The sequence below is a fragment of the Salvia splendens genome, chromosome 9 (genome assembly GCF_004379255.2).
Source record: "Salvia splendens isolate huo1 chromosome 9, SspV2, whole genome shotgun sequence".
Classification (NCBI taxonomy): Eukaryota; Viridiplantae; Streptophyta; class Magnoliopsida; order Lamiales; family Lamiaceae; genus Salvia; species Salvia splendens.
In genome coordinates this window covers 10,927,945-10,954,448 of record NC_056040.1, presented here as the reverse complement: position 1 = coordinate 10,954,448, position 26,504 = coordinate 10,927,945, and the positions used below count along the sequence as shown (strand labels likewise).

General features: G+C 44.1%; 3 protein-coding genes and 1 pseudogene across 3 annotated transcripts; 2 read left to right on the top strand and 2 right to left on the bottom strand.

Moving 5' to 3' along the window:
* Positions 1 to 644: 644 nt before the first annotated feature.
* On the top strand, positions 645 to 2,550 carry LOC121748720 (annotated as a pseudogene).
* A 322-nt stretch (positions 2,551 to 2,872) lies between these two features.
* Positions 2,873 to 14,035, top strand: LOC121747054 (temperature-induced lipocalin-1-like). Its single transcript, XM_042141036.1, has 3 exons — positions 2,873 to 3,481; positions 8,546 to 8,556; positions 13,850 to 14,035. The coding sequence occupies exons 1-3, from the start codon at positions 3,121 to 3,123 to the stop codon at positions 14,033 to 14,035; spliced, it is 558 nt and encodes a 185-aa protein (XP_041996970.1). The 5' UTR covers positions 2,873 to 3,120.
* Positions 14,036 to 14,097: 62 nt separating this feature from the next.
* On the bottom strand, positions 14,098 to 15,625 carry LOC121747293 (UDP-glycosyltransferase 89B2). The gene has a single exon (XM_042141304.1). The coding sequence runs from the start codon at positions 15,560 to 15,562 to the stop codon at positions 14,174 to 14,176; it is 1,389 nt and encodes a 462-aa protein (XP_041997238.1). The 5' UTR covers positions 15,563 to 15,625; the 3' UTR covers positions 14,098 to 14,173.
* Positions 15,626 to 16,962: 1,337 nt separating this feature from the next.
* Positions 16,963 to 26,273, bottom strand: LOC121747497 (VAMP-like protein YKT61). The gene is made up of 6 exons (XM_042141543.1): positions 25,958 to 26,273; positions 19,947 to 20,044; positions 19,736 to 19,840; positions 19,558 to 19,623; positions 18,983 to 19,069; positions 16,963 to 17,312 (listed from the first exon to the last, which is right to left on the bottom strand). The coding sequence occupies exons 1-6, from the start codon at positions 26,151 to 26,153 to the stop codon at positions 17,262 to 17,264; spliced, it is 603 nt and encodes a 200-aa protein (XP_041997477.1). The 5' UTR covers positions 26,154 to 26,273; the 3' UTR covers positions 16,963 to 17,261.
* Between the last annotated feature and the right edge of the window lie 231 nt (positions 26,274 to 26,504).

Below are 26,504 nucleotides of genomic sequence, written 5' to 3'. Positions count from 1 at the left end.
TTCATCGATATCAATTTCAATAGAATAAACACACCCAATTATTTCGTTACTTACTGAGAATGAACAATTTTCTTTTACCATTCATCCCCAAAAATGTGAACATTTTTCTCCTTTTCGCCCATCACTCAACCACAAATTATAATAATAATATTATGTTTGGTTTTCATGACTAATTATTACGGGATAACCCATTTAATATACTCCCTCCGTCCTATAAGAATATGCACTCTTTCTTTTTTAATCCGTCTCACGAGAATATGCACTTTTTAATTTTGGAAAGTCTTTTCTCTTTAATGAGGTGAGACTCACTCTCCACTAACAATACTTTAATTACTTTTTCACTCTATCACTTTCTTACTTTATTAATTTTATATTAAAATACGTACCAAATCCAAAGTGTATATTTTTTGGTATGGAGAAAGTAATTATTTATCTAGAATTAAATTATGTGGTTCAATCTCGTGAACCAAACGTAATAAATAATTACAAAAATTTTATACTCCACTATATAGTCTTTTAGAATATTCATTGTATGAACATGGACCGCACTCCGTTTTGGGCCATTGTTTCACACCTATTTCGGGTGGGCTGGCCCGGCTTGAGCACGACTATATGCTTATCAGCCGGGCTATTTGACACCCAAATCTTCTGGTATTCTATGTGGTTTTCTATGAATTACTGTATTAGTAAGAATTGAATCGAGTTTGAGAGCGTATGTCCAATTCGTGATTCTGGGATTGAGATGAGCTACGGCAATCTTAAAGTATGGCGACATAAAGCCCTAATTCTTGTAAAAGGGCTTAGAAATTACAGCTCAAAATCGCGTCTGGGCGTGAATCTGGAGAAGCTGGGGCCTTTGATAATGAATCGAATCGCGCAACCCAAGAATGATCCCCTCAAACCCACGCTTCCGGTGGCGCGTGAAGTCCTCCGAGCACGAAACGCTCTTTACGACGGCGTATCAATCCTCATTCGCCACATTCCGGTCTGGGCTTGCAAGTACTTATACTAATATTAACCATCTTCTTCTTTTATTAGGAACATTTCTGCGCCTCTTTTCTCCTTATTTTTTGGTTTAATAGTGATGAATCAAATTGGTTGTTTTGGATAGATAAAATATGCTAAATGTAAGCTATCTCTCTCAATATTTCTATTGACAATTAAGATTAGATTGATTATGTTGGATGACAGTAAAGTATGACTAAATTGTTGTTTGTCCAGTTAAGATAAACTGATTGAAAATGAACTTGTTGGTATTTTCCGGTTTAGTTGTGCTCTAAAATCTCTTACTTGCATCCGCTGCCATATTTTGCTGTCTCTGTTACTTGTATTGAAACGTTGTGGATGAATTGCATTTATAGCATTTCACGTTGCTCCCTATTTTAAAACCAATGGATTCTAACCAATCGTGTAGCTGTATTCTGAATCAATGATTTCAGTTTGTTTGTGTTTCTACTTGTTGGAGATTGGTTGCATAATTTGACATGTGAAGCTTTAGCTCTCAACTTCTATTTGTTGAACAAGAATACATTTTTCAGCTTGTTTTAGTATTGAACATAGAAATTGATTGACTAGCGGTGGAAGAAATTGTTTCGTGTTAAAACCAATTTACTTCTCCAATGCAGTATAATTCGTTGTTCGTTCTTATATTTTCTTGTGGCAGATATTGCCCGGAAGTTTATATAGGCGAAAGTGGTCATTTGATCCGAACATGTCATGGCTACCGGCATTGTTCAAATAATAAGGTTCACGAATGGGTAAACGCAAGCATAAACGATGTTATAGTCCCTGTAGAGGTTCTCCATCCACAGAAGATATTCCCGGATGTCAATGAAAGATTTGATCATCAATGCATTCCTGCAGTTGTGGAGCTCTGCCTGCAGGTTGGAGTGGATGTCAGCGACCCAAGTACTACTTCATCTAGTCTGATTACTCCACCATTTCCAGATTATGGCCTGAACTGATAGCCCGTCAAACCGTGAATGCATGGGAGGTGCTTCGGTCAGGAGTCCACAAGTTACTGCGTGGTCATCCGGTGAGAGTGTGCAAGTTCTGTAAGGAAGTGCAGGTTGGGCCATCGGGGCACAGATGTGGGAGTTCTCATTGGTGGAAGAGGGCGTTTGTGGAGGACTTAGTCCCGTCTAATGTGGTTTGGTCCAGACACTGACAGGATGCACGTGTGCTCGTTGATCAGGGTCGCAAGTATTATGGTCATGCCCCTGCTGTTGTGGATCTGTGCAGTAAAGCTGGTGCATTGGTGCCACCTAAATACTTGTGCATGTTGAAAGTTAATGGATTCACTGCTACGTGATTCATCTTTGTTTAGCTTGATTTTGTGATCCTAAGTTCAACTACCGTGGCCGGCGGCGATATGGTGGGATGTCAAACAGTTCTTGATTCAAGGGTCAGAAGAGAAGGATGAGGGTTTAGAGTAGAAATTTGGATTTATTTCCAATGCTGGTTTATTCTGTGTGTTTAACCCAGTGATTTCTCTGCGTTTTGTATAATACATAAATTTCTATTTAGTTAAAACCCACATCAAACAGCGTCCGATCCTCTCTCAAGACTCTTATGAAGTTAAAAAAAGTATAATGGAAAATGGTCCACTTAGGTCTTAGAGTGGAAGGGAAGGAGTGTAATTTAAATGGATTACAAAATTACTGTTGAAATAGCAAGTCAAAAGTATTAAAGTAATGTCATTTTGATTACTATGTGAACTTTCGTGTGTGTAATTTGAAAATTTTTACTAGGAGTATTTTTTTGACAAAAAAAATTGTTGACACCCTTTCGGAATTGGTGAGCACTTTATGGACTATATTCTTGTTCTGAAATGATAATGCAATGCTTTGTCCACACAAGACATTCCTCCTCCTTTAATTCAAATTACTTTCAAATCAAAGAAATTTAATTCACATTATTCAGGAAAATATTCGAGTAGGTTCTCAATTATTCAAGAATCTTCATAGAGTATAATCATAATAAGGGTCTCAACGCTCCTCCACCTCCTCATCCAAAAAACCCTATCAACAAAATATATACTCCTCCTTCCCCAAATCTCAAAACCCATAGACATTATTAGACGCAGAAGCAAAATACACACTCACTCCAAACTCAGAAACAATGGCGACGAAAGAGATGCAAGTAGTGAAGGGACTGGACATCGAGAAATACATGGGGAGATGGTACGAGATCGCATCGTTCCCGTCGAGATTCCAGCCGAAAAGCGGCGTCGACACACGCGCCACCTACACTCTCAACCCAGACGGCACGGTTCACGTGCTCAACGAGACGTGGACGGATGGGAAGAGGGGCTACATCGAAGGCACCGCCTACAAAGCTGATTCCAACAGCGATGAGGCTAAGCTCAAAGTCAAATTCTACGTTCCGCCCTTTCTGCCTATAATTCCCATCACTGGTGATTATTGGGTTCTCTACGTCGATGCTGATTATCAGTATGCTGTCGTTGGCCAGCCCTCCCGGAATTAAATTATTTATGGGTATCATATGTTCTTTCTTTTTTCTGCTGATTCGCTTGGGTGAACTGTACCCAAAACAAATGCTAATTTTTTAATTAATAAATTAGGAATATTTCTAGGTAAAGGATTAGAGCATCTCCAATGGCGGACGTCCGGTCGGACATCCGCGACGGGCGACCGGGACGTCCGCCATTGTGGCGTTTCAACTTGGATACGGACGTCCTCGGACGTGGGGGCAACGGGCGGGCGGACTTCCGCCATTGTGGCGTGGGTCGGACGTCCGGTATTTAATTTTTTTTTTAAACTCTATATATACGGCTCGTTGAACTTCATTTCATTCGCACCACTTGTGTTAACAATTTTCTCTCTCTACATCTCTATTTTCAAGTATATCTAGAATGACTAGTGACAGTGATAGCGAGGATGAATTGGAGGTCGTTGTGGAAGGTGCGATAGATAGGTTGCTACACCAGAAGGAGGGCGGCAGCAGGCGGCGGTACATCGGCCGATCCGTCATCGAACTACAATACCTCGTGACCACATTGCTGCACATATTCGGTTGTATCAGGACTACTTCGCTCCGCAGCCGCGTTTTGGGGATGCCTTATTCCGGCGACGTTTTAGGATGCATCGTCCGTTGTTTATGCATATCGTGAGTGCTTTAGAGAGAAGATACCTGTATTTTAGGATCAGTGAGGATGCAGTTGGCAAACCCGGACTCACGCCCTTACAGAAGTGCACTGTCGCAATCAGACAACTGGCGTACGGAAGCGCGGCCGACATGTTCGACGAGTACCTCCACATTGCGAGTCGACAGCCGTCGAGTGTCTGCAGAATTTTTGTGCGGGCGTGAGAGCGGTATCTTCGGAGTTCGAGCCCCGAAGACTGCCAGAGGCTGATAGATATGCATGGGTCGGTGCATGGGTTCCCTGGGATGTTGGGCAACATAGATTGTATGCATTGGAAGTGGAAGAACTGCCCTGCCGCCTGGAAGGGGATGTACACTACCGGCTTCAAAGCCAAGCATCCCACGATGATCCTTGAAGCTGTAGCTGACTACCGGCTGTGGATATGACATGCTTATTTTGGAGTCGTCGGGTCGAACAACGACATCAACATTCTCCAGTCGTCGCCCATGTTCAACGCTCAGTGCAATGGCGTTGGTCCCGCCATCAGTTTCGTCGCCAACAGCAACCAGCACAATATGGGATACTATTTAGCGGATGAGATATACCCAAACTGGCCCGTCTTTGTGAAGACAATCAAGCATCCGCTCGGACAAAAGAAGTCATACTTTGCGAGCCGTCAGGAAGCAGCGCGCAAGGATGTGGAGCGGGCATTTGGTGTGCTCCAGAGTCGATGGGCGGTAGTAAAGGGTCCTGCACGGCAGTGGTATATTCCCAACATTGACGATGTCATGTACGCATGTATCATAATGCACAACATGATTGTCGAAAATGAAGCTGCGGAACTGACTCAGTGGACCAATGAAGATGATACGGGTGCAGGTCCAAGTCACGGCGTGGCCACCGCGAATGTGAATATGGGGGTACCTCATGGAGAGGTCGAGCGGATGCGTGCATTTGTCGACATGCGGCAAATAGATGCCCATGTTCGACTTCAGCACGATATTATCGAAGAGGTTTGGACGCGGAGGGGTTGACGTTGATGTTATTACTTTTTTTATTTTATTACTATGTAATTTTTTTTTCAAATCATGTATGTTTTTTTAATGGAGTTGGTAATTTTTCCCGTTCGTATTCGTGTTGAAATTTTATTTCCGTAAACGTAAATTGCTTTATTTGTGAATTTGTGATTTTTTTTATTGCGGGAAGTCCTAGTGGGAAGGGCGGATTGTGAAGGGGATGTCCTAGTGACGTGGCAGTGGGATGGGAAGTCCTAGTGACGTGGCATGAGGTATTTTTGGAAAGTCCTAGTGGATGTCCGAATGGGACATCCGTGTGCTCTTAGGTTGTATAGGAGTAAAATAATACAGAGGAGATGTTCGGTTGACAAGATTAAATCTCATGATTAAATATGTATCATGTTTGGTTTATAAGATTGAACCCTTCAACTTAATATGGATAGTCTCATGATAATTAGTCATAGCCTCCCCCTCCAACTAAAATAATCTCACAACTTAATCTTAGATGGTTAGTCTCATGATATTAGTCATGGCAACCGAACACCACCTAATACTACTAATATTATAATTGGATCTGGAATTAAGGCCCCTTGGAAATATGACTGTTAGTAACAAGATTTGCGATTGGACCACCAGTGTGTTCCTTCTTTTAGATAACTTGTTCAATTTATAATTTTGTACTCGATTGAGATCATATTTATTTGTGGAGAGATGCCCAAATGGAGTGTGGGAGAAGAAGAGAAGCTGAGGTATAATATAAGAATGTTAAGTTTTAAAAAAAGCATAAACTTAGGGTGGTGAATTTCTGTATATCTCACCCACTTTCACAATTTTAAGATTAGTGTTAATATCCTGTAGGGTATTTTTCAAACCCGATAGAGTACATACTCAACGCCGAATTCAAGATTTAGGACTGATGGAGTACGTACTAAACAAGCCCAACAGCAGTAAAGCCCATCAGCCTAAAGCCCAAGAAAGAGTATCAGTTCGGCGTTACCAAAGAGTTCGGCCCCAGCCTATAGCTCGGTAAAAGCCGACCAATCAAGCTCTACAAAGCTGCTCGGCAATAGTTCAGCAGTTCGGTCTCAGCATCGGCAAAAGCTGCTCGGCAATACCGAACTGGGAGCCACGACCTCCACTACACGATCTATCTAGTGGTGGGCCCATGCAGGCTCTCATGACCTCCACGACATCCACGACATAATTACTGATGATGTAAGCCACTGCCTAGTTAGTGGCCATGCAGGATCTCATGACCTCCATGACCTCCACGACTTAGGGTGGTGATGCAAGCCACGATCTCAGTTCAATATATAAATAGAACTTAGATCTGATAGACCAGGATTAACTAACTCTAGAGATAAAAGATCATATAGCAAGTCTGTGTTGTAAGCTGTAATCCCAGATCAAGCAATACAATCTTGCTCTCCCTTCTTCCCGTGGATGTAGATTTACTTCAGTAAATCGAACCACGTAAATTCTTTGTGTCGTAGTCTTTATCTTCTACCAGCATTTACAAACATCAGAAATTCGCGGATTCATCACTGGCGCCGTCTGTGGGAAACCAGAGAACCAAATCTGTGATAAAGCGAATTTTTGATCCTTTTTCCACCACTAAAAAAAAAAAAAAAATGCATACCAGATCACATAACACCCGTGCCTCCGTCCGTGATAACCATGAGGAAGCTAATCCAGCAGCCCATAGGCCTGGAAAGCAGCCTCGTGAGAAATCTGTCTCCAGTTCTCACGAAGAAGGAACAAGCCACTCCAGGAGAGATCGCACCGAGTCTTCCCAGCAGCCCGATTTAAATGAAGCTGTCAAGCTGTTCTTGGCCGAGAAGCAGGAGGAGTTCTTAACCTTCCTGCAGAAGAGCCAACAGCCGGAGAAGACAACGGCGGATTCTCCCTCCTCATCCAGACATGAAAGTCACTACCGCAGTAGTGACGTGTCTTCCAGGAGAAAGAATCCTCAACCCCGACATGTTCCTGTTCCTCCTCGGTACCGGAACCACAGGAGAACTCCATCTCCTCCGTACCGAAGAGATGTCGGGTTCGCCATGTACGGAGCATTAAAGACTCCGTTCTCGGACGATATCACCCGAACTCCTTTGCCGCGGAACTACCGGACACCGTCAATGACTTATGACGGGCTAGTGGATCCTCATGACTTCTTGGGATGCTATCAATATAATATGGCGAACCAGGGTCTCAATGAGGTCCATATGTGCAAGCTGTTCCCCGAGCTGCTCATCGGGAACGCCAGAAGGTGGTTCGACAGCCTTCCTCAAGGCAGCATTAGATCCTACCGAGATCTAATGGATGCTTTCCATAGGAGGTTCTTTCAGAAAGCGGAAGCCCGAATTACTTCGGCTCAGCTGCTTTCTATACGTCAAGGTCGCGACGAAAAGATCAGCGACTTCCTGACGAGATTCCATAAGGAATGCCTACAAGTAGATAATCTCAATGATCTACTTGTCATTTCGGCATTCCAAAGTGGAATCCTGCCCGGAGCTCTCTACAGAAAGCTCGTGGAGTGCGGTCCGCAAACAGCTCAAGAAATGTGGGACATTGCGGACCAGTTTTCCCGTGCGGATGAGGCAGACCGTCGAAAACGGTCTTTAGACAGCTCATCCCGAGAAGAGAAAAAGAAGCCCGATCAAAGCGGCCAGGTGCTTCCTCGCCGAACTCCTTTTGAAAGAATTCAAAGGGCACCGGTACAAGGCAGATTGGGGCCACGTCTCAATCATGAGAAGCCGCCCGCTCAGTTCGTACCATTAAACAAGTCAAGAACGGAAATTTTCGAACTACATTCCGATATGTTCGAAAAACCAAAGCGGATGACGAAATCAGCCGCGCGGCGACCTCAGGATCAATATTGCTCCTTCCATCAAGCCCACGGTCACGATACCGAGGAGTGCCGAAATTTGGCTGCAGGTATTGATGTTCTTGTGAAAACAGGAACGTTAAAAAAATACCAAAGCAAGCAGCCGAAAAAGAACAAAAAGCAGAGAGGTGCGAACTGCAATCCTCAGGATCCGAAAAGGCATGAAGATCCCGAAGACGACGACGAGCCGCAATATGATGGAGTGATCCAGACTATTGATGCTCTCCTTGCCGGGAAGACTAAGTCGTCCCTAAAAGCAGAACGCAGAGGTTCCAATCAAGAGGAGCCGACACATAAAAGGCTGAAGAAAGACGAAGTGATTACATTTTCAGATGCCGATCCCGTCCCAGCCATCTCTCCTCACCAAGACGCTATTGTCATTCAAGCCGGAGTGGCAAACAAACTGATCCACAGAGTATTTGTGGATACCGGAGCGTCAGTCAGCGTTCTTTTTAAAGAATGTTTCGATAAAATGGAAGTGGATCCAGCTCGGCTCAGTCCGGCTCCACTTCCTCTGAAAAGTTTCGCCCAGGAGGACACCCGCCCTGAAGGTATTATCAGCCTTCCGATCACGGTGGGAAAAGCGCCTACAAGCTCCAATACGATGATCGAGTTCTTTGTGGTGAAAGCTCGGTCCCCGTACAACATCATCCTGGGGAGAGACTGGCTCAACACAGTTCGGGCCGTTTGCTCTACTTATCACCTCACCATCAAGATCCCCACTAAAGGTGGGATAGCGGTCATCCGAGGTGATCAAAAGAGAGCAAAAGAATGTCTGCAGATTGCGCTTAAAAGTGCCGAGCAATCAGTTCGGCACCATCAAGCATAGCAATCACAGCAACCGGAGTCAGAGGCAAGCGAGATGACCGAAGTCACTTCAGAGCCGAACTCAATGACCGTTCAGTTATACGAAGATGATCCATCCAGAACGGTCAAGATCGGCTTCACAGGAACGCCTCTACTCCGGGAAAAGACCATTCAGCTCCTCAAGGAGTACAAAGATGTCTTTGCATGGTCTTCGTTGGACATGACCGGAGTGCCCCCCGAGGTAATCACTCATCGGTTAAATATTGATCCTTCAATCCGGCCGGTAAAACAGAAGCAAAGACTCTTTGCGGCAGAAAGAAGCCAAGTCATCCATAACGAAGTCCGCCAATTACTAAAAGCGGATGTACTATTCGAGGTGAAATATCCTTCTTGGGTGGCCAATCCTGTGATGATCAAGAAAAAAGGAGGAGGATGGCGGATGTGCATAGATTTTACCGATCTAAACAAGCACTGTCCTAAAGATTGCTATCCCCTTCCGAATATAGATAAAAAAGTAGAAGCTTTGATCGGCTTCGAAATTTTCTGTTTTCTTGATTTATACAAAGGATATCACCAAGTGTTGATGGATGAGAGTGACGCTCCGAAAACAGCTTTCATTACCGATTTCGGCATTTTCGCTTATAAAAAGATGCCATTCGGTTTAAAGAATGCCGGAGCCACTTATCAAAGGATGGTAGACAAGCTTTTTCGGCACCTAATCGGAAAACAGGTTGAAGTGTATGTCGACGACATAGTTGTCAAAAGCAAAAGCACTTCGGAGTACGAAGACAACCTCAAATCCACTCTCGACGTGCTCCGAAAAGCCAACCTCAAACTCAACCCCCAAAAATGTACCTTTTTGGTAGATTCGGGAAAATTTCTGGGTTGTTGGGTTTCAAAGGACGGACTCAAGGCAAATCCCTCAAAAGTTCAGGTTATTCAGAACATGGCGATGCCGAAGTCCATACACGATGTGCAAAGACTAACTGGATGTCTAGCCGCATTGAATAGATTCCTTTCCCAAGCAGCCGAAAAGCAACTGCCGTTCTTCAAAGTGTTAAAAAAGGCACCAAAGTTTGAGTGGGGAGCCGAGCAGAAAAAGGCTTTTGACGAGCTCAAAAGTTATTTAGCCGAGCTTCCAATTCTCTCTGCTCCAACAGATGCCGAAGTGATTTTCTTATACTTAGCGGCATCCGATCAAACCATTAGCGCGGTGCTTGTACGAGAAGAAGGCCTAAAGCAGTTTCCCATCTACTTTACAAGCCGAGCATTAAGAGGTCCAGAAACAAGGTATCAACCTCTGGAAAAAATTGCTCTGGCGTTAGTAAATGCAGCAAGGAGACTGCGGCCATACTTCTATGCTCACAAGGTATGCGTCTTAACCGATCTGCCTCTTCGGCAAGTTTTGACCAAGCCAGAAGCATCAGGCAGAATCGCCAAATGGGCCATAGAGCTGGGAGAACACTCAATCGAGTACCTACCTCGGAAAGCCATCAAGGGACAAGCCTTGGCAGATTTTCTTGCAGAGGCCAAGTTCGATCAAGCAATCCCTGTCATTGCCGAACAGAAAAATTCTGCCAATGCCGAACTAGCACAGCCCTTGGAATCCGAAGAGGAGCCGCCGGACTGCTGGAGCGGATTCGTAGATGGAGCTTCGAATAAAACGGGAAGTGGAGCTGGTATTCTGCTTATCGCTCCCGATGGACACGAGGTAACCTATTCACTTCGGTTCTCATTCCCAACCACTAATAACGAAGCCGAATACGAAGCCCTCCTTGCCGGACTCCAGCTAGCGCAAAGTCTATGTATCAAGTCTCTCAAAATCCATTGTGATTCACAAGTCATAGTGAATCACATGTTGGGTACAAGTGAAGCCCGTGATGAGAGGATGAGAAAATATTTAGACAAAGCGCAAAGCATTAGCCGAAGTTTCTCTTATTTTCGGATAATCCGCATTCCCAGAGCAGAAAACAGCCGAGCAGATACTTTAAGTAAGTTAGCCGCATGTCCAAGCTCAAAGATGGAGGAATTGATGCATCGAAGCATTGATGAAGCTGAGGTACATTCAGTAACCAGCTCGCCGAACTGGATGACGCCGATCTTACAGTATCTAGATCAAGGACAACTGCCCGAGGATAAGAGAGAAGCTCGGAAAATCACATGCCGAGCACTTCGGTACGAACTTCATGAAGGAGTCTTATACAGAAAGTCCTACCTTCAGCCGTTATTACGATGTATAGGGCCAGAAGAGACGGACTACATCCTCAGAGAAGTTCATGAAGGATCGTGCGGCAGCCACATCGGAGCTAGAGCTTTAGCTAAAAAAGTTCTAAGATGGGGATATTATTGGCCAACCTTGGTACAAGAAGCAGTGCAGCTCGTCAAGACATGCCCGAAGTGCCAAGTCCATGCAAATATCCCAAGGATGCCGCAGACCGATTTATCCACTATGCAAAGCCCTTGGCCTTTTATGCAATGGGGTATAGACATAGTAGGACCACTACCACAAGCTCCTCGGCAAATAAAATTCCTAATCGTTGCCGTGGACTACTTTACGAAGTGGGTGGAAGCTGAACCATTAGCTACGATAACGAGCTCGAAGGCATTGGATTTCGTCTGGAAGAACATAGTGTGCCGATTTGGCATACCCCACATCCTCATCTCGGATAACGGGACTCAATTCACCGACAAGACGTTCAAGAATTGGTGCCAAGAGCTGAATATTCAACAGCGGTTCACTTCGGTCTCTCATCCACAAGCAAACGGACAAACGGAGGTAACAAATCGTATCCTGGTGAAAGGGTTAAAAGCTCGGTTAGAACAAGCCAAAGGACAATGGGTAGAAAATCTCCCTCAAGTCCTATGGTCCTACCGAACTACACCCACAACCTCCAACGGTGAAACTCCGTACAGTCTGGTGTACGGCACTGAAGCCGTGATTCCGGTGGAGATCGGCATACCCAGTCCCCGAACTCTAAATTTCTCAGCAGAAATGAATGACGACGGACTGAGAGCCGAGCTAGATCTTGCCGAAGAAAGAAGAGAATTGGCATGCATAAAAGCAGCCAAGTACAAGGAGCAAGTAGCCCGGTATTATAACCAAAGGGTGAAGAAGCTGCAATTTCAAGTGGGAGATCTCGTCTTGAGAAACAACGAAGTAAGCCGAGCAGAAAAGCTGGGCAAGCTCGAACCCACATGGGAAGGTCCGTATCGGGTGTCAGAAGTCCTCGGCAAAGGGTCTTACAAATTGGCTTACATGTCAGGAGAACAGGTACCCCGAACATGGCACATTTCCAACCTCAAGAAGTTCCATTTGTAAGAGACAGTCCGGTCAGTCAGTCTTGAGTCCTGTTCGGTCAATGTGCTTTCTTTGGTTTGCTTGGTCTTTTTGTCTATGTGCGTTTTGTCTATGTGCGTTTTGTCTGTCTATGTGCGTGTCGTCTCTTACAAATGTTGCTGAGGTATCTTGTTCTTCGAAGGCTGATCCCCTTTTTAGAACATATATAAGCCAACGATTGTGAGTCAAAGCTTCTAAAGAGGATACAAGACCACAATTCAGCTTAAACAAGCACTTCGTCTGAAACGAACTGCAATAAGCCAACGATTGTGAAGTCCAAGCTTCTAAAGAGGATACAAGACCGCAATTCAGCTTAAGAATCAAGCACTTCGTCTGAAACGAACTGCAACGAAAGTCCGATTCTCGCGATAAAACTTGCCTGAATTAGGACAAGGGAAAGTCCGATCCACGCGATAAAAACTCGCCGAATTAGGACAAGGGAAAGTCCGATCCCCAAATTAGGACAACGGAAAGTCCGATCCGAGCGATAAAACTCGCCAAATTAGGACACAAGACGAGTCCGGTCAAAGATGTTTATTTCATCAGACCAAAGACGAGTCCGGTCAAAGATGTTTATTTCATCAGACCAAAGACGAGTCCGGTCAAAGATGTTTATTTCATCAGACCAAAGACGAGTCCGGTCAAAGATGTTTATTTCATCAGACCAAAGACGAGTCCGGTCAAAGATGTTTATTTCATCAGACCAAAGACGAGTCCGGTCAAAGAAGAGTTCACTTCATAAGACCGACGACAAACATCAACTTACCCCGTACCTTTATCCAGAATGCCGAAGTAATTCACTTCGCTTTTCGGGGGGGGTAGTGATGGAGTACGTACTAAACAAGCCCAACAGCAGTAAAGCCCATCAGCCTAAAGCCCAAGAAAGAGTATCAGTTCGGCGTTACCAAAGAGTTCGGCCCCAGCCTATAGCTCGGTAAAAGCCGACCAATCAAGCTCTACAAAGCTGCTCGGCAATAGTTCAGCAGTTCGGTCTCAGCATCGGCAAAAGCTGCTCGGCAATACCGAACTGGGAGCCACGACCTCCACTACACGATCTATCTAGTGGTGGGCCCATGCAGGCTCTCATGACCTCCACGACATCCACGACATAATTACTGATGATGTAAGCCACTGCCTAGTTAGTGGCCATGCAGGATCTCATGACCTCCATGACCTCCACGACTTAGGGTGGTGATGCAAGCCACGATCTCAGTTCAATATATAAATAGAACTTAGATCTGATAGACCAGGATTAACTAACTCTAGAGATAAAAGATCATATAGCAAGTCTGTGTTGTAAGCTGTAATCCCAGATCAAGCAATACAATCTTGCTCTCCCTTCTTCCCGTGGATGTAGATTTACTTCAGTAAATCGAACCACGTAAATTCTTTGTGTCGTAGTCTTTATCTTCTACCAGCATTTACAAACATCAGAAATTCGCGGATTCATCAAGGACCTTCAAACCATGTTGTTCCACATATGTATCTCAGACTAAGCCAAGCCACAGAGATTCCACAGCTAGTCGTTTAAGCTCAAAATTTTCCAAAAAAATTATATTGGGATCGGACATTTAAAAGTTTGTGATTTTTATGATCAGAAAAGTTGCAGAATTCGCGGTTTTAGGACCAATATTACTAAAAATTAGTAGTGTGGGAGGAGTAAAAAGATTAGCGAATAATGAATGATGGTTGTGTTGCAGATTCTGAGCAGGAAGGCTCATATTGATGAGGAGACATACAATATGCTGGTGGAGAAGGCTAAAGGGGAAGGATACGATATGAGCAAGCTCCGCAAAACGCCTCAATCTGATAACCCGCCGGAAAATGAGAATGCGACCAACGACACTAAAGGCATCTGGTGGCTTAAATCCATCTTTGGAAAATAGGATATAGCATAAGATAGTAAGTTGAACAAGAAGAATATGTATTCATATTAATATTTCGTGTTATTTACCCCTTGTGCATAATATAACATGCTAAGAGTTTTAAAAGTATAACATATTACTATACTACTACTTACTATGTTATTTTGATAAGTGGCTTACGAAATGTTCCAAATTGTTGAATGAACTTCCACCACTAGTGGTGGCATCTTGTGCAGCTTTGCTCAATGCCATCGCACGTGCCCTTCTCTCCGTCCACTCGTGCGATGTAGCTTTGAGTAGGTGTTGTGCTAGCTCATCGGAACCAAGCACAGCTTTGTCGCCTTCACATACCTGAACCCCAATATCGAGTTCGCTCTCTATTAATGTCGCGTTGACAAATTGGTCGGCGCCCATAGGCCATGCCATCATTGGAACTCCAGCTGCAATACTTTCTAGTGTCGAGTTCCATCCACAGTGTGTGAAGTAGGCACCCACGGCTGTGTGTCTCAATATCACAACCTGGGGAGCCCATCCCCTGATCACAACCCCTCTCCCCACAACTCGGTCCTCAAATCCTATAGGAAGCACTCCATAATCACTCTCTATTTTATCCTTCACCACTAGAATGAACTTGACGCCACTTTTCTCTAATCCCAAGCATAACTCTTCCAATTGCTTGTTACTCAATAATGTCTGGCTTCCAAAACATACGAACACCACTGTTCGATCTTGACACGTGTCAAGCCATGCGGATATTCCAGAAATGGGTACTGAACTCGACCCGCCCCGGCCAACTGCCCCAATCTCAGCTGGAGGTAAAATTGGCCCAATGGGCCATATCCGACTGTGGCCCAATTCTCTAGCCAAATGGTCCAAATAAACACCCTCCAACTCCTTAAACGTATTCAAAATCAGCCCATCACTAACCGTATTAGCGCGGAAGGAATCTTTAATGAATTCCAAAACTAGGTCTCCCTCCACGTAGCTCTGATAAAGAGGGCTCAGCTGCCACCAGGGGTAAAACGGGGAGTTTGGAATCTTCGGAAACTGAATGATTTCACGGTCGTCGTCGTGGTTTCTCCTCGTCGGAATCTCACACCAAAGTGAATTGACGATGGAAATGGCGAGAGCGCCGCAGGGGGAGAAGACGTAGCGGGGGATGCTTAGCTGGGAGGCGAGGTGGTGGGTCCACCCAAGAAAGAGGTCGGAGATGATGGCGGAGGGCGTTGAGGATTGGCTGCCGAACCAGCGGAGGAGAGGAGCGTGGAGCTCGCCGAGTGCGTGGAGCATGAAGCGGAAGGCGTCGGGGGGGAGTTGGAAGAGATTCTCGACGCCGGCGGGGATGGCGGGGTACGTGGGGAAGGGGAGGGAGAGGGCGGAGATGGAGGTGGGGTGGGCGGCGAGGAGGCGGTCCAGGAAGTGAAGGTTTTTGGGGGTGACGACGACGGTGACGGTGACGCCGGAGCTGGCGAGTTGAGCGGTGAGGTCGAGGAGCGGTATCATGTGGCCCTGCGCAGGGAATGGGAATACTAGCACGTGTGTGTGCATTCTGGATTTTGATTAAACTTAGACAAGAATTGAATGAATGAATGAATGAATGAATGAAGGAAGGAAATGGTTTGGTTGAACATGTGAAATCTGATAAGCCAGTATTTGTACTAGGAGAAGAGCAGCAATCGTTGCCAGATTTGTACATAAATTAAGAGGAGTTGCATTTAAAAAGTATTTTGCGATTGACAAAATGTGATTGGTAAACGTGTTAGGCACGATTATCACCACCGACTACCTAATATAAATACAATTCTAGTTGTATTATGATATTCGAATTAGTTAGCTTACATTTTCACAGTTGAAAATACAACTGAAAGTAAAATTCTTAACAAACTCAATACATATGCACAAGCAAAAATTTTAACCAAAATACTAGATCCGCCGCTGTATATTAGAATGCACAACTTAAGACAGTTAGGACTCGTTCAGTACAGCCGATAGTGTCTGATAAGAGCCCAAATCTGAGTATTTCTTGATGTTCAGTGTACATGTTTTTACACTGGCGGGCCCTCGATATGCAACATGGCCCGCACTATTCACAGTAATTGACCCAGATTTAAATCATCCAAAAAGGGTGGTATTTATTTCTGACTACTCCAGAATAGGTTGTTTATTGACTACTTTAACCCCACCAAATTTGATTTCCCTGATTCTAACAAATACTCCCTCCGTCCCATGCTACTCGCACTTTTCATTTTAGGCCGTAAATTTGGGATTGATTTTTTTGTGTAATTAAAAAAGAATTTTAGGTGTAATGAGACATCACTTAATAAAAGAGCTCTTAACTTAAACTAACATATTAATTAAATGCATTAATTCTAACTTAAATTATAAATAGTGTAAGGACTTTGTGACGAGCCGAAAAGCAAACGTGCGAGTAGCACGGGACGGAGGGAGTATGTAAGGGCTATTTGGTCATATCACATATTTGAAGAGGCACATGTTTTTTAAACAACTCTCCAGTTCATGTTTACTTAAACATACATACTAAATTCTGTAATGGTGGAGCCCACCACCTAATTTTGTCACATATTTATTTCTTGCCATTAACAATTAGGTGAGAGTGAACATGTCCTTAGCATCGTACATTAACTACTTCGTGCTAGGTAGGTCAATATACACTCAACGGAATCAATTCCATTGCGAATCTTCACATCTTAAACCATTATATACAAACATTACAAGGTTAACTCTTCCAATTGCTTATTAATCGATATTGTTTTGGGCATCATGCAGAGATGGCTCAGCTGCCATCAAGGGTAAAATGGGGAATTTCGGGAGCAGTATCATGTGCCCTGCCTAGAACGTGAGAATTTAAACAAGGACATCAAGTTTGTTTTCTATTTTCACACATTAATCTAATGCGCTTTTAGAAAACAATTAATATATACAATTGATTACTGGTAACGTAAGTACCCTCGCAATTAACTTTTATATATATCGACTGTAATATCAATAAACAAATGTAAGCTGGTTATAGCTATAAAAAAGAACACCAGTGTCGCATTGTGATATTACGAACACTGCCAACGTGATTATAACCTTTAAACAATTTGATAACAGAGAGGAGGAGCAACCAAAGATTTGAGCCTCAAAACAGTATACAAGCAATATAAACACTGCCAAACTTCACATTTTATCAATTCATCAACACAACTTAGCCACGTATGAGATAATCCCCTTCTTTCTGAAGCATTTACAATACAGTACAACATTGATTAGTCTTCTTCGCCTGCTTATAAAACATCTGTTTCAAAATAACTTGCATCAGAATGATCAGCAAAAAAAGAACTTCACATTTATCAATTCATAAACACATAACAAGTCGAAGAAAAGAACTTCTAACTACATTAAGCATCTCATTAAGGAAAACCACAATCGTCTACCACATCTATACCAAAGAATAAAAACTTAACTGATTAAGTCAAAAATTTAAAACTCCCAGAAAGTTCCGGAGGAGCAAAACGAGTTTAACTTCATTTGGGCTTTTAAGGGGTCATGTACTTTTGAAGATTACCTTAGATATACTCCATAAAATTGGATAAACTAATCCCTAGCTTACTTTGAACTTTGAAGGATTGGAGTTTTCGGGATATCCAAAGGGACCTTGATAATTTCTATCATTTGAGTTTATTTTGTTTGATTCATATCTCATTTAAAATGTAGAATTGGAGAAATCCTACTAATGAGGATAAAAATACCCAATCTATCTTTAATAATCATGAAAAGTAAACGCCCACTAAGAGTATTCATGCTTATGCTAATCACCAGTAACCATGATGACAACATCTTAGGAAAAAATTCAACCACTGCTAAATCAGGTGAGGATGGCAATGGGACGGATTAAAAATAAAAACCAGAAAAAAGGTCCAGGTCGAGGTGGGTCTAGAGTCTCAACTCGGTCAGACAGGTCCCTAGAAGGGTATGATTCCAGTCAAAAAGGTACAAAACGGATCTGGGGTTAGTGAATTTTAGCAGACTTATTCCACACATTTTAATCTTTTTAATACATATATTCATTCTAGACACGATCCAACCACTTCCTTCCCTCCATCATGTCACCACTTCTCTAATGTCTATACATGCTACATTTCCCTGTGACTCTTGTGCCATTACATTTTCTGAGAGTCTCAGCAGCTATGTCTGCCCAAATTCTGCACTTTCACCCATGGACACACCCACCACTCCAGATGCTAGTAACAGCACCATGAGCCCTCCTCATCCCTGCCAGTGGTTTTGTTCCCCTTGCATATTCCTCTTCTTCCCACTTTAAAGTCACTAAATATATTGACATATTAATGTTCTATTTTCTCAATTTTCTTCGACCACCATCTATGCAAGAAATTCTATTTTCTTGATTTCTATTATTGATTTGTTTACTTCATTCTTGCAGATCTGCAAGTTCTGTATTCCAACTTGAATTTTGAATGTAAAGAAGAACCCTATTTTAAATAGTTGAAAAATAAAGGACACAGTAAACTGGGGGTGTAGCAGACTAGACACGCTGGGCTTCATGGCAGGGCAGGGCCAGACGGGAGCTGAGCTGGCCCACATGTTCCCTGGCTGAGTGGATCCTGGGAAAATTCAATCCTATCCCAGACCTCCACATTGCCATCCGTAAAGCAAAGGATACAATATAACAATAATAAAACACGCAACTAGACTCGTTAATCAGATACAAGTACATTTTAACGATATCGATTTTCTTCAGGAAGAAAGATAAATGTTTTTTCTTTTTTCAATTTGTTAAAACATTTCCTAAGAAATCAAATAAGGATGAAAGGGTGTTCTCAGATGCACTGTAGAACACATACAATAGATTTATGGTTCATGATTAGAGTATGTAAGGGAAATAAGAGACCATTTGCTCTTGGAGATTTATTTTAGAGGCACCAAATGATCCAACAAGAAACAAACCTGAGACGCTGCACTGAGGTCTGAACTCTTCTCTACCAAGCTATCAAGCTTCTCACCTCGTTCTAGCACACTATCAATTGTTTTGTGCTGAGACAAAAGCCAAATACAATTATATCATTATAAAAAGGTTAAGATAAAGGATCAGGTGAAAATATTACAAAGATCTTAATGTATTAACTTGAAAGCTTAATTAAACCAACAGTGTCTAGCATTACGAAAATTCTTAGTACATTACTGCTGCAATTCTTTTAGACACATGCTAGAGTAGCCCGTGCAGTGTAGTCCCTGCACAGGCTTCCAGTAACTACATAGTAGTAGTACTATCTTATAATCTTCAAAATAAATGAGAAATGTGAATTTAAAATATCAATGATGAGGAGCATAGTGGAAAAAACAAGTGAAAGAAAAAATACACCTACATAGTTAGAACTTAGAGAAGTTAGCAGAGTCAAAAGAGATTGATGACAAATAGCAGCTCAGTTGGAAAGATGCTTCCCCTCTAACCAGTGCATTGTGAATGTGGTCTGTGTGAGTTGTAAGTTGTAACTCAAAAAAAGTTATAAGAGATTACTTACAAGAATAATTTTAGTTTCATCCAACTCCCGCTGGATTCTTAACAGCTTGTCCGCCTCAGCGGGGTCCTGAACAGTTACAGGGGACTAAATTAGTAAACTGCAATACATGGGGAGAAAAAGAAAACAATTTTTACTGAGAAAAATTGCAACTGTTGATTTCCATCAAAGACTAGCATACCTGAAATTTGGTAAGTGCCTCGCTTAGATAAGGCCATTCTTGACTGTTATCAGCTTGAACAGTTTGCCATGAATCACCGAAGTTCTTTAGATATTCATCGAAGACCTGCCAAACAATCAAAAGTTCATTCAACTTCATACTACGCAGAAGGTCTTTTTCCTTGCAAATTCAAAACATTTTCACCGTAGAATGAGCCAAGAAGATTGGATACCTGGTTGAGTAGTGAAAATGCACTTCGGACAGGATAGTGGTCATCCATAAACCCCAAAACACATAAGCCATTTCGATTATAAGAATGAACCTTGTATTCTGATAAATAACAGTCAAAGAAGATGTTAATTGATTTTAGCTATTAATAGACTACCTTGCATAACAAATTGAATAAACAAGCAACTAAATGTTCTGCGCACAGCATACACATTGATGAATCCGCGAATTATTGATGTTAGTGAATGCAGGAAAATACAGATCACGACACAAAGAATTTACGTGGTTCGATTTACTGAAGTAAATCTACGTCCACGGGAAGAAAAGAGGGCAGAGTTGTATTGCTTGATCTGTTTTCTACAGCTTACAAATACAAACTTGCTATATGGTGTTTTATCTCTAGAGAGCTTAACCTTTTTTCTACCAGATCTAAGTTCTATTTATACATTGAACTAAGATCGTGGCTTGCATCACCACTAATGATGGTTGTGGATGTCGTGGAGGTCATGGAGGTCCTGCATGTAGCGTAGGTCATGGCCTACGATCGTGGCCTGAGCCGACACCACGTGGTAGTGGGTGTGTTGGAAGTTGTGGAAATCCTGTATGGGTCCACTAACTCCTTGTTCGGTCGAATACTGAGACCGAACTGCTTTGGTTGCCGATCTGAGAGTAGAGCTTGATGCCGACCTGAGAGCAGAGCTTGATGTTCGGTCGAATACTGAGACCGAACTGCTTTGGTTGCCGGTCTGAGAGTAGAGCTTGATGCCGTCCTGAGAGCAGAGCTTGATTGGTTGGCTTTTACCGAGCTGTAGGCTGAGGCCGAACTCTTTGGTAACGCCGAACTCATACTCTTCCTTGGGCTTGTTTAGTACGCACCCCATCACTACCCCCCCGAAGGACGAAGTGAATCACTTCGGCGAAGTGAGTCACTTCGGCATTCTGGATAAAGGCAAGGGGGAGGCTGATGTCAGGGGACGTGCCTTGCACGTGACTGCAGCGGGAGGCCGAAGTCGAGCGGGCCGGGCATCCGGAGAAGGAAGCCGATCAGGAGGCGGAGGCGAGGCCGGCAGGATGCGAGGCCGAGGCTGAGGTAGCTCAGGAGAAAGAAGCTGAACCAGACCAAGGAGCCGGAGACGAAGCTGGCGGAGTATGATTTCGTCTCCCTTCTCTTAGTCTAGTTTCTTCCTTGTACGGTGGCCTTGAAGCCCTCCTAGTGTAAAAAATTTTCCTTGTGAATGAAAAATTCTCTACACTTGTCTTCGTAGAGCTTTTCGTACTCGGCTTTATTCCTGTTGTATTTTACTATCTGCTCGGTACAGCTGCCGAACTAATATAGCTGCTTTGTACTCAAGGAGATGGAGATACTTCACTGGAAACGGCTGTACTCTTCGGCTTTAGACGAAGCTGAGAAAAGAGCTATAGCCGATCAGACGAAGAATGACGAGCTTCTGGCTCGTTTAGTGAAGCTGGATGCCGATAATAAGGACTTAGAGTCCGATAAGAATGATCTGGAGGCCGAGCTGAATACGACCATTGCTGAGAGGACTGCGTACGAGGATTACATCCGTGTGCGCGGGGGAATGACCATATCAGATGTTCAGAGTCGAGTTGACGAACTGTGGGAGGAATATAATGTACTCCGGAGGAACAATGCGCTGGAGAGCTCGGCTTGCCAACAAGTCGTGACATCATTGCGGCGCTGGGCCTCTCGGTACGACATAGTTCTTGCCCGGCGTCCCGCAATTGAGAGATTCCTCAGGCATTTCCCGCCAACAGATGCTAGTACTCCAGCTCAAACCTCTGATTCACTTGCTCAAAACCCTACTCCAAGTCAGCAACGAACTCAGGGACAACCGGAGACGTCAAGTCGAGGACGGACTGAAGTTCGCAGAGGAGCTGTGGTTATGAGTGAGCAAGATCGGCAAATGCTTCGTGAAGAGACTCTTCGCCGCCGAGGTGCTAGGGCTTCCCGGGCTCAGAGAAGAGGTGGCAGGTCGATTAGAGCATCTCGTCGACCTGCTTATTCTGCGGCTGCCTGGAACGCCCGAACTCAGCTTCACGAGGATTTTGTGAATAGATGGCTCAACTTTAGCAACCCTGGACAGTAGAATAGTCCTTTGTAATAGCGTAACGCCATTTTGTAGGGTAGCGGAGTTGTATGCCGAACAAGATTTGAAAAATGAAATTTTGTTTTCGCTTCTAACACTGTATTTACAGCTTAGCGAAAAAATTTCATCGTACTTGTCCTCGGTCTTATGAAGTAAACTTTTTTGACCGGACTTGGTCCTTGGTCTGATGAAATAAACATCTTTGACCGGACTCGTCTTTGGTCTGATGAAATAAACATCTTTGACCGGACTCGTCTTTGGCCTGATGAAATAAACATCTTTGACCGGACTCGTCTTTGGTCTGATGAAATAAACATCTTTGACCGGACTCGTCTTGGGTCTGATGAAATAAACATCTTTGACCGGACTCGTCTTTGGTCTGATGAAATAAACATCTTTGACCGGACTCGTCTTTGGTCTGATGAAATAAACATCTTTGACCGGACTCGTCTTTGGTCTGATGAAATAAACATCTTTGACCGGACTCGTCTTTGGTCTGATGAAATAAACATCTTTGACCGGACTCGTCTTTGGTCTGATGAAATAAACATCTTTGACCGGACTCGTCTTTGTGTTCTAATTTGGCGATTTTTGTCGCCGGGATCGAACTTTCCCTTGTCCTAATTCGGCGAGTTTTATCGCGTGGATCGGACTTTCCCAGTTAACCGAAGTGGTCTTATGCAGTAAACCTCTTTGACTAGACATGGTCGTCATCGGTCTTATGAGGTAAACTTCTTTGACCGAACTTGGTCGTCCTAATTCGGCGAGGTTTATCGCGTGGATCGGACTTTCCCTTATTGCAGTTCGTTTCAGACGAAGTGCTTATTTCTTAAGCCGAATTGTGGTCTTGTATCTTCCTTGGAAGCTTGGACTTCACAACCGTTGGCTTATTGCAGTTCGTTTCAGACGAAGTGCTTGTTTAAGCTGAATTGTGGTCTTGTATCCTCTTTAGAAGCTTTGACTCACAATCGTTGGCTTGTTGCAGCTCGTTTCAGACGAACTGCTTGTTTAAGCTGAATTGTGGTCTTGTATCCTCTTTAGAAGCTTTGACTCACAATCGTTTAGCTTGTATATGTTCTAAGAAGGGGATCAGCCTTCGAAGAACAAGATACCTCAGTAACATTTGCAAGAGACGACACGCACATAGACAGACAAAACGCACAGAGACAAACAAAGACCAAGCAAACCAAAGAAAGCACATTGACCGAACAGAACTCAAGACTGACTGACCGGACTGTCTCTTACAAATGAAACTTTTTGAGGTTGGAAACGTACCATGTTCGGGGTACTTGTGCTCCTGACACGTGAGTCAATTTGTAAGACCCTTTGCCGAGGACTTCTGACACCCGATATGGACCTTCCCAAGTGGGTTCGAGTTCGCCCAGCTTTTCTGCTCGGCTTACTTCGTTGTTTCTCAAGACGAGATCTCCCACTTGAAATTGCAGCTTCTTCACCCTTTGGTTGTAATACCGGGCTACTTGCTCCTTGTACTTGGCTGCTTTTATGCAGGCCAATTCTCTTCTTTCTTCGGCAAGATCTAGTTCGGCTCTCAGTCCGTCACCATTCATTTCTGAGGAGAAATTGAGTTCGGGGACTGGGTATGCCGATCTAAACCGGAATCACGGCTTCAGTGCCGAACACCATTGAGTTCGGCTCCGGTGTGACTTCGGTCATTTCGCCTGCCTCTGACTCCGGCTGCTGTGATTGCTATGCTTGATGGTGCCGAACTGATTGCTCGGCACTTTTAAGCGCAATCTGCGGACACACTTGCTCTTTTTCGATCACCTCGGATGACCGCTATCCCTCCTTTGGTGGGGAAGGTGTTCGGCGAGGAAGCCTCTGATCGCTATGATCGGGCTTCTTTTCGTCTCCTCTAGATGAGCTGTCTAAAGACCGTTTTCGACGGTCTGCCTCATCGGCTCGGGAGAACTGGTCCGCAATGTCCCACATCTCTTGAGCTGTTTGCGGACTGCATTCCACGAGCTTTCTGTAGAGAGCTCCGGGCAGGATTCCATTTTGGAATGCCGAAATGACAAGTAGATCATTGAGATTATCTACTTGTAGGCATTCCTTATGGAATCTCGTCAGGAAGTCGCTGATCTTTTCGTCGCGACCTTGACGTATAGAAAGCAGCTGAGCCGAAGTATTCCGGGCTTCCGCTTTCTGAAAGAACCTCCTGTGGAAAGCATCCATCAGATCTCGGTAGGATCTAATGCTGCCTTGAGGAAGGCTGTCGAACCACCTTCTGGCGTTCCCGATGAGCAGCTCGGGGAACAGCTTGCACATATGGACCTCATTGAGACCTTGGTTCGCCATATTATACTGATAGCGTCCCAGGAAGTCATGAGGATCCACGAGTCCGTCATAGGTTATCGACGGAGTTCGGTAGTTCTGTGGAAGGGGAGTTCGGGTGATATCGTCCGAGAACGGAGTCTTCAATGCTCCGTACATGGCGAACCCGACATCTCTTCGGTATGGAGGAGATGGAGATCTCCTGTGATTCCGGTACCGAGGAGGAACAGGAATGTGTCGGGGTTGAGGATTCTTCTTCCTGGAAGACACGGCACTACTGCGGTAGTGACTTTCATGTCTGGATGAGGAAGGAGAATCCACCGTTTTCGTCTTCGGCTCTTGGCTCTTTTGCAGGAAGGCTAAGAACTCATCCTGCTTCTCAGCCAAGAACTGCTTGACAGCCTCATTCAAATCAGGCTGCTGGGAAGACTCGGTGTGTGGACCTTTTGAGCGGCTTGTTCCTTCTCCGTGAGAACTGGAAGTAGATTTTTCACGAGGCTGCTTTCCAGGCCTATGGGCTGCTGGATTAGCTTCCTCATGGTTATCACGGATGGAGGCACGGGTGTTATGTGATCTGGTATGCATTTTTTTGGTAGAAGAGGATCAAAAACTCGCTTTATCACAAATTTGGTTCTCTGTTTCCCACAGACGGCGCCAGTGATGAATCCGCGAATTATTGATGTTAGTGAATGCAGGAAAATACAGATCACGACACAAAGAATTTACGTGGTTCGATTTACTGAAGTAAATCTACGTCCACGGGAAGAAAAGAGGGCAGAGTTGTATTGCTTGATCTGTTTTCTACAGCTTACAAATACAAACTTGCTATATGGTGTTTTATCTCTAGAGAGCTTAACCCTTTTTCTACCAGATCTAAGTTCTATTTATACATTGAACTAAGATCGTGGCTTGCATCACCACTAATGATGGTTGTGGATGTCGTGGAGGTCATGGAGGTCCTGCATGTAGCGTAGGTCATGGCCTACGATCGTGGCCTGAGCCGACACCACGTGGTAGTGGGTGTGTTGGAAGTTGTGGAAATCCTGTATGGGTCCACTAACTCCTTGTTCGGTCGAATACTGAGACCGAACTGCTTTGGTTGCCGATCTGAGAGTAGAGCTTGATGCCGACCTGAGAGCAGAGCTTGATGTTCGGTCGAATACTGAGACCGAACTGCTTTGGTTGCCGGTCTGAGAGTAGAGCTTGATGCCGTCCTGAGAGCAGAGCTTGATTGGTTGGCTTTTACCGAGCTGTAGGCTGAGGCCGAACTCTTTGGTAACGCCGAACTCATACTCTTCCTTGGGCTTTGGGCCGAACTCATACTCTTCCTTGGGCTTGTTTAGTACGCACCCCATCACACATCAAATTAAGTTATCAGTAATCAACAACAGAGAGAGACAAAAACATAAACCAGCAATTCGAAAAACAAACTTCAGAGGATAATAACCAATAAAACCAGCTGAAATAATACACACCAAAGTAAAAGATACTCTATAATCTAAACAAAGCGCAAAGCCCCTCAAATCACCAAAATCCACGCAATCCCTAGACAAATCGAACCAAAAACTAATCAATCAACAAATTGATAAAACCTCAAGAATCGCATGAGACCGACCTTCATGCTGCACTGATTGGCGTTGTCCGGGCGGCGTCCGTTTAGCTACGGTCCGACCCACAAATACAATGAACTCCTTAATGCTGTGGCGTTGGAAAAATCCGAAACTGCTTAGATCCGTGGCGTTCACCAATATTATCGGATCCGCACCCTCCGTGGTGCATTTCAGTACCATCAGCGCCGTGATCTTCACCATTCTCTCTCTGCGACAAACTACGTTACTCGTTGAGGAAGGCGAGAAACCCAAATTTGGTATTAAAAAATTAAAATTCTTTATTCTCTTATCGCAGAATTAAAAAAGAGTTTATGGGGGATCTGATGCTCTTCACTTTACATTTCTAATTTGTAATAGCTATACTACTTAGGGACAAAAAGGTGATTCGCTCACCCCAGGCGCCCCCATAACCCGGCCCGACATCGCTATGGAGGGGTTCAAACACGGTACCTCAACGGCCCATTAGGTGGAAGGAACTTACACTGGTAACCCACCACAGTGGTGAAACTCCCACTCAGCGGCCCATTAGGTGGGAGGAACTTACACTGGTAA